General features: G+C 42.1%; 1 protein-coding gene across 1 annotated transcript; it reads left to right on the forward strand.

Moving 5' to 3' along the window:
* The first annotated feature begins 951 nt into the window (after window positions 1–951).
* On the forward strand, window positions 952–2,498 carry LOC122670552 (hydroquinone glucosyltransferase-like). The gene has a single exon (XM_043867480.1). The coding sequence runs from the start codon at window positions 1,038–1,040 to the stop codon at window positions 2,448–2,450; it is 1,413 nt and encodes a 470-aa protein (XP_043723415.1). The 5' UTR covers window positions 952–1,037; the 3' UTR covers window positions 2,451–2,498.
* The last annotated feature ends 2,927 nt before the right edge of the window (window positions 2,499–5,425 follow it).

The following is a 5,425-nucleotide window of genomic DNA, read 5'->3' on the forward strand; positions in this document are numbered from 1 at the left end:
AGAGATGGACTCATGAGAGTGTTAGCGGAAGCCATCCTCCCAAACGGAGTTCTTTTTCTTGTAAGATAAAAACTATTGCCAAAAACTTGGCAAGAAATACTTGTATTGATAGTCACGTGTTCTCTTAACTATCTATTATATCTGATTTGCTGGTTTTCATCAAAAAAAAGAAAAAAAAAAAACTATGATGATACAATGGTCGATTTATGTGTCTATCTCTCTCCTCAAATACAAATTTTTTTGAATTTTTTATTTCTTCGACTTAAGGTTATGTTTGGATATCAAGAGAAGAAAAAAAGTATAATAAAAACAAAAAATATAATTATGCAATGATTAATTTATGTGTGTTTCATTCCTGAAATTCAAATTTTTTGAATTTTGTTTTTTTTTTTTCATTTCTTTCCTTGACAACCCAACATATTCTTAGATTATTCTATTGGAGGTTTACAACAGGCTACGCCCTTTCGCAAAAAGATACTTTAAAGTTGTACGAAAAGTGGAAAAGGATTCTGTCCAGCTGGACGGTCCAGCCTGGTTAAATGACAACAAAATCAGGGGAGGAGTGGTCATTTCACATATGTGGCCCAGGTGAGACCCACCTGTGAAATGACCACACCACCCTTGATTTTGCTGTTTGTTTTGGGTAAAACCTGATTTTGCTGTCGTACTGAGACTGGATGGTCCAGCTTCCGCCACGGCTGGACAATAGCCACGTCCATGAAAAATAAATAAGATTACGTTAGCACTTACATCATATAGTCAAAAACATGTGTCATCCGTGCTGATATCATATAATCTCCCTTATCTTGAGTCTTGAGTCTTGACCAGAAATTTCGAAGAAAAACCCAACTCCAACACATTCTTCCTCCCCCCTACCATCAGAACACATAAATTCTTCCCATCTCCTGATTCCAGTCCAGACTCAAAGATCAAGACTAACAAAACTAGCGAATATCTTTCCAAACCTATTGATTCTTCACTTGTTATTGAAATCCACTATTCAAGCCTCTACTCAGATTTCAAGAAATTTAGTTTCAATGGAAACAGCCCATATTGCCATTCTACCTTCTCCAGGGATGGGTCACCTTATCCCACTAGCAGAGCTTGCAAAGCAACTCATCCACCATCACCATCACCATCACCACCTCTCTATTACATTAATCATCGCTGGTACCCTTGCTAAATCCGCAGAAGTCCTAAATAACCTCCCCAAAAGCATCAATTCAGTGCTTCTCCCTCCGCCAAACGTCGATGACCTTTACGATGCGATGCCTCTGACACGCATCTCTCACACGATTACCCGGTCCCTCCCTTCTCTCCGCGAAGTATTCAAGGTCTTAAGCACCACCACTCGTCTTACTGCCTTGGTTGTTGATCAGTTCGGCACCGATGCATTTGATGTCGCCAAGGAATTCAAGGTTTCACCTTACATCTTCTGCCCAACGGCTGCTATGGTGTTTTCATGGACCCTTTATATGCCCAAGCTTGATGAGATGCACTCTGGTGAGTATAGAGAACTGATAAACCCAATAAAACTGCCTGGTTGCATTGCACTTCAGGGGAAAGATTTATTTCTGTCGATTCAAGATAGGAAGAACGAGGCCTATTCATTGTTTCTACAGCATTGCAAACGCTTTAAATTGGCTGAAGGTATCATGTTAAATAGCTTTATAGACTTGGAACCAAGTACCATAAATGCAATCAAGGAAGGTAAAGATGATATCAATATGCCGCCGGTCTACCCAGTTGGTCCACTTGTGCAAAGTGGTTCAAAAGATGGGGTTGATGTGTCTGATTGCTTGAAGTGGTTGGATGATCAACCACATGGGTCTGTTCTGTTTGTATCATTTGGAAGTGGTGGGGCTCTTTCACCAGAGCAATTTACTGAATTGGCTTTTGGATTGGAGCGAAGTGAGCAAAGATTTTTGTGGGTTGTTAGAAGCCCAACTCGGAAGGCATCAAATGCTAACTTCTTTGATGCTCAAAGCGTTGAAGACCCTTTTGCCTTTTTGCCTGAGGGGTTCTTGGAAAGAACAAAAGGGATGGGCCTTGTATTGTCTTCATGGGCTCCTCAAATACAAGTGCTAAGCCATGCCTCAACAGGTGGGTTCTTGACCCATTGTGGATGGAACTCAACCTTGGAGAGCATTGTGCATGGTGTGCCCTTGATTGCTTGGCCTCTCTATGCTGAGCAAAGGATGAATGCATTGATGCTAGTGCAGGACATGAAGGTGGCGTTTTTGCCTAAAGAAGGGGAAGATGGAATAGTGAGGCGAGAGGAGATTGCAGCAGTGGTGAAGTGTCTAATGGAAGGAGAAGAAGGGATGAGAAAGAGGAAGAGGATGAGGGAACTTAAGGATGCTGCAGCCAAGGCATTGAGTGAAGATGGTTCTTCAACACAGTCACTCTTGGAGTTGACACATAAATGGAAGACTCAAGCAGCCGTATGAAAAAAGCTTGTCTTCACAGCTTAGCATTAGATGAGCTTGGGGATATAGAGTCCCTTGGATGTATGAATCTTTTCCTCTTGTTTATGGTTAAAATTTTTTTACCCTCTAATAGGGGAAAAACAATAGAAAGAGTGGATTCCAATTCAGTTGCCATGTGGCAAATATTTAGGGCTATATAGATATGTTTATGTTGATAGATTGTGAAGGAATTTCAAGCCGCCTTAATGGTCCTTAAATTCATCCATGCTTTGAATTATGTTCTTGAGACAGTTCAGCCAGTGGTTACAAATGACATTAATGATTCTTTATGTAAAACCCCCACAATGGAAGAGATTTGGCATGCCCTCTTTGCAATGGCCCCTCTAAAATCACTTAGGCCGGATGGGTTACCTCCCATATTTTTTCAGCAATATTGGGACTTCATTAAAGATGACCTATTTTCCTATGGGGTGGAGTTCTTCATTTCAGGCCATATACCTATGAAGCTGAAGCGTACTATTATTTGCCTTATTCCAAAGGTGGGAAGCCTTGAATCAACTGACCAATTTCGCCCAATCAGCCTTTTCAATGTTGTCTTCAAGATCATCACAAAATTAGTAGTTGATCGTCTTCATGGAGCATTGGAGCATATTCTAGCACCTACTCAAATCGGCATTTATCCCAAATCGGCTTATATCCGACAATATTATGGTGGTGCATGAGATGTTTCATTACATAATGAAACACAAGAAGGGTAAGGGCCAAATTTCTGGCTTTAAAGTTAAATATGAAAAAGCATATGATAGGCTAGACCAGAATTTCATTGAAACCATGTTATTGAAATTGAGATTTAGTCAATTTTGGGCAGTTCGTGTTATGGAATGTATTCAGACTGTCTCTTATAATTTGCTAATTAATGGCTACATCAAGGGAGAGATAATCCCTATTCGAGGCATTCATTAAGGAGATCCAATTTCCCTGGCTATTTTCATCTTGTGTTCCCAAGCCCTCACTTCTATCATCAAACAGACAGAAGCTACTGGTGATTTGCATGGGATTAGAGTTCGACATGGGGGGGGTTTCCTATTTCTCATATCACGCCCCCATCCCAATGTAAGATATTTTGCCACATAGGGGGTGACTGGGACAACACACATCATCCCAATACCTACTAGGATCACAGGTACAGTGTCCCGAGTCACAGTCCACCCTGTCATCACATTATGATAACAGAAAGGAACGTACCAAAATGGAATAAAACGTTTCAATTACAAAGTTAGCGGAAGCGAAATTAAATCAAATCATGTGAATTTATAGAGCATCGGTTCTCTAATGATAACACCTAGTATAATTTCAATATTTGTAACCATTCAATTTCTCCTTATAAATAAACATACAATTTGTATATGATTGTGGAATGAATACAGAAATTAAATAATAAATAATTACCACAATGGCACCATTCTTGGGTGTACATCTACATCCAAGTCACAGCCACCGGCTTCACTTGATTCGCATTCAACGGTGCTCATCAAGAGTAGTACCTCCTGCATATCAACTAAAATGGGTTGCGCAACGGGGTTAGCTGCACTAGCTAGTGAGGGAGCAAAGGGGAATGCACATACATACACACAAGCAATTTCAAGCAGAATGATGCATGCTAATGTTAGATTCATTTTCCACCTAGCACACAAATTCTATCGGTCAAGTGTATGCTATTGTGATAACTCCGGAGACACTGAGGGTCACTTAACTTATTGTCCCAGGGAATCCTCAATTATCACACGGGAGCCTACGCCGGTAGAAATCATCCGGTCACCCAGTGGCAGACCCCGATAGCCATCACCATCCTTGTCCTAGCCTCTCCCACCTCCACAGATCATAGGTGCTTAGACTATCCAACACATAAACCCCTGTTGGCAAGGGTCGTAGCATAAAGGAGCAAACATCCTAGCCACAGATATACTATATGCCAGTCCTATCGTCCCGAGAGGTATTCCGGGTGCATCAACGTCTCATTTCATCTAGTACCCGAGTACCAGCACGGCACGACACATACAGATCAGGATGACATATAACAGTTTCCATAATTAAATAAATTGGGGTTCCGGTACCGGCACACCCGGCACCGTAGCCCGATACAATGGTGAGAATAATATCACATTCATAACAGTTCGCATTGAGATAAATAATGCAATGCGCACAATGCTTATATTTATATAATAGCATGCTTAAGATTGCATATTATATATGTTCAAACCCAACAAAGTTACCCAGAACCCACTCACCTAACATAGGGTGTCACCCGGCGTGGTTGACATGAATCTCACCGGTGCACCAGCTATCCATTGAGTTAGGTAGTCTAAATATACAAAAGCAATCATTAAAGCATGTATAGAAGGGTCCCATGCTAGGCCCCTAAGGTTAAAATCAAGTTTCAACCAAGACAGTACGAGCGGACTCATGGACGGTTGCAGCAGAGGTGAATCCTTCCTTGACTTTGTTCAGGCCAAAAGGTAAAAACAGAAGGAGCGGATCCACGGATGGAACTTCTTACTTGGATCCAATCGTGCATCCGTTCGATTTCTGAGACACTCCCGAGAGCGAGCGGACCCACGAGAGGATGTGTTTTCTTAGTCCGCCCCTGCATTCAGTCAATCCCTGAGACATACCCGAGAGTGAACTGATCCCTGGTGGATGCAACAGACTTGAGTCCGTTCCTTCATCTGTCCAGGTCATTCCACAGAGATTATACTGGGCGGACTGACGGGCGGTACCACGATTGGTGGATCTGGTTGTGAGTCCGTTGGCAGTCTCTTCCGAGATTTCAAAGGGCTTCTTCTCCAACTTGAAGCTCGGAGCACCCTAGCACTTCAGGGTCATGGAGGGGGTGTCTAAGCCTCCCTAGGGTCACTAGAACCTAGGCTCACCTCATGGATCCAAGATCACACAAGGATTGGTCTTAAATTGGTCCAAGGGTTAGGTTTCATAGCTTA

This window comes from Telopea speciosissima, chromosome 8, assembly GCF_018873765.1.
Source record: "Telopea speciosissima isolate NSW1024214 ecotype Mountain lineage chromosome 8, Tspe_v1, whole genome shotgun sequence".
In the NCBI taxonomy this organism is placed as follows: Eukaryota; Viridiplantae; Streptophyta; class Magnoliopsida; order Proteales; family Proteaceae; genus Telopea; species Telopea speciosissima.

What these genes read in the sequence shown, in the direction of transcription:
- LOC122670552 (XM_043867480.1), top strand. Translation starts at nt 1,038, where the DNA reads ATGGAAACAGCCCATATTGCCATTCTACCTTCTCCAGGGATGGGTCAC.